The following is a 1,662-nucleotide window of genomic DNA, read 5'->3' as shown; positions in this document are numbered from 1 at the left end:
TCATTTGCTAGGAAAGGTTTCAAAAAGCAGGAGAATATTAAGTGAAAATGGGAGGCTGGAAGTATTCACCAAAAAGGAAAAGTTCAGGCCAAAACGGGAGGGTAGGAATCTTGTCCTTGTTAGAAAAAGGAAAAGAGACCCTAAAGGGTTAGTGCTTATTTTTTGAATTTCACAGAATGTTGCACAAAAAGGGTTAAACATGGATGCAATATCATCACAACCTGTATGCTAATTTAACAAAAGAAAGGAAAAATTGAATGTGTATGTGAATAAAACCCTTTGTTAACTCCCAAGCCGGCCTGAACCGGCCATACGTAGTATTTTACTCTGTCTGACACCAGACGATTTTACTCGTCAATGGGGAACCCCTGGGAGTCACTGGGTTAATTAAATAAATATTATTTGAATGTCAATAATTTAGAGGCCATTTAAAAATCTCTTCCTTCTAATCTTACTTCGGTGGGGTTTTCAACCACTCCAAAACAACAAAAGTTCCAAATTTTCGAACGTTTTGGTCAGTTTTCTTATGTTTCAAAACCCTGGTGAAAAACTCGCACTTGTTTGTTAAACATTTAGTTTTGTGCACAGGAGCCGTGAAAATAAAACTGTTCAGTTAGCACTGTGGATAGTAACCTATGGTCTACTCCAAAAAACACACAGTTCTAGTAACGATCCATTATTATTTTGTCATATTTTGTAAATAGTGGCCACCACTATTATCTCAAATTTCTGTGGATTGACAGAAGAGCCCAAAGTTAATGATTTGCTGACTTAATGGTAACAGCCCGGGGGGGGGGTACTGCCATATATGGGCTATATAGGTATGTGCCGCTGTGAAGGGTATGGTTTTCAAGCAGTTTACTCTAGCATAGGGTATATAAATCAGAGCGTTTGGGTCTAGAATAGGGTATCATTTTTCACGAAACTGACCAGTCGCTTGAAGATTTTATCAAGACTAAGGAAACCAGAAATTCCCGCTCAAAAATATTAAAAAGTCGAGTCGGCAAAGTTTAAATTTGCGCAACTCAGCCTCAACAGTGTCGATAAATGGCTATCATGAGAAACTTCTGGATATTATTAACTCTCAAGTATCGGTTTTTAGACAGAAATCGGTGGGAGTTTACTCTAGTATAGGGTAGCAAAATTCAGCTGAACTTGCTCTGGTATAGGCTAAGGGTTCCAGGGTCCCAGCGGCACATCCCCACCTAGAAATTCCTAAAGTACCCCCCCCGGGGGTAATAGTCACTATTCTTGGGTCTCTATTCTTGGGTCTTGTCAGAAGATTCACAGTCTCTGACTGTCTCTGAGGACAAAATGCTGAATTTCCCAGATACTTTGGAATCAAGCTTGCCAGTTTAGGTTAGATGAAACACCCTTCAGGAATAGGGTTCCCTTCTGCCAACAACAAATACTTATCAAGCCAAAATATTGTCGATCATTTTGTTATAAAGCTTGACAGCACAGTCGCCCCTGGCAGGGTGTTGCACTAGTGTGGTGATCTTATATTCACACTTGTCCTCATACATTCGGAAATCAGAATTGTGAGTCACTTTGATACCAGCCCGATCAGCAAGTAAACCGATATATGCGTCGTCAATCTTAAGTGGCCTCAAATAGTCAAAGTAGGTCATAAATCTTTCGACCACATCCCGTGATAATACG

General features: G+C 40.0%; 1 protein-coding gene across 1 annotated transcript in view; it reads right to left on the bottom strand.

Moving 5' to 3' along the window:
* Positions 1-492: 492 nt before the first annotated feature.
* LOC138007532 (beta-1,3-galactosyltransferase 5-like) overlaps positions 493-1,662 on the bottom strand; it is a 2,012-nt gene continuing 842 nt past the window's right edge. Inside the window, exon 1 of the mRNA XM_068854505.1 lies at positions 493-1,662. This exon is cut by the window's right edge and continues 842 nt beyond it. Within this exon, the coding sequence (XP_068710606.1) occupies positions 1,416-1,662 (247 nt within the window). The 3' untranslated portion in view covers positions 493-1,415.

This window comes from Montipora foliosa, chromosome 6 (genome assembly GCF_036669935.1).
Source record: "Montipora foliosa isolate CH-2021 chromosome 6, ASM3666993v2, whole genome shotgun sequence".
Lineage (NCBI taxonomy): Eukaryota > Metazoa > Cnidaria > Anthozoa > Scleractinia > Acroporidae > Montipora > Montipora foliosa.
This window is presented reverse-complemented; position numbering and strand designations above follow the sequence as displayed.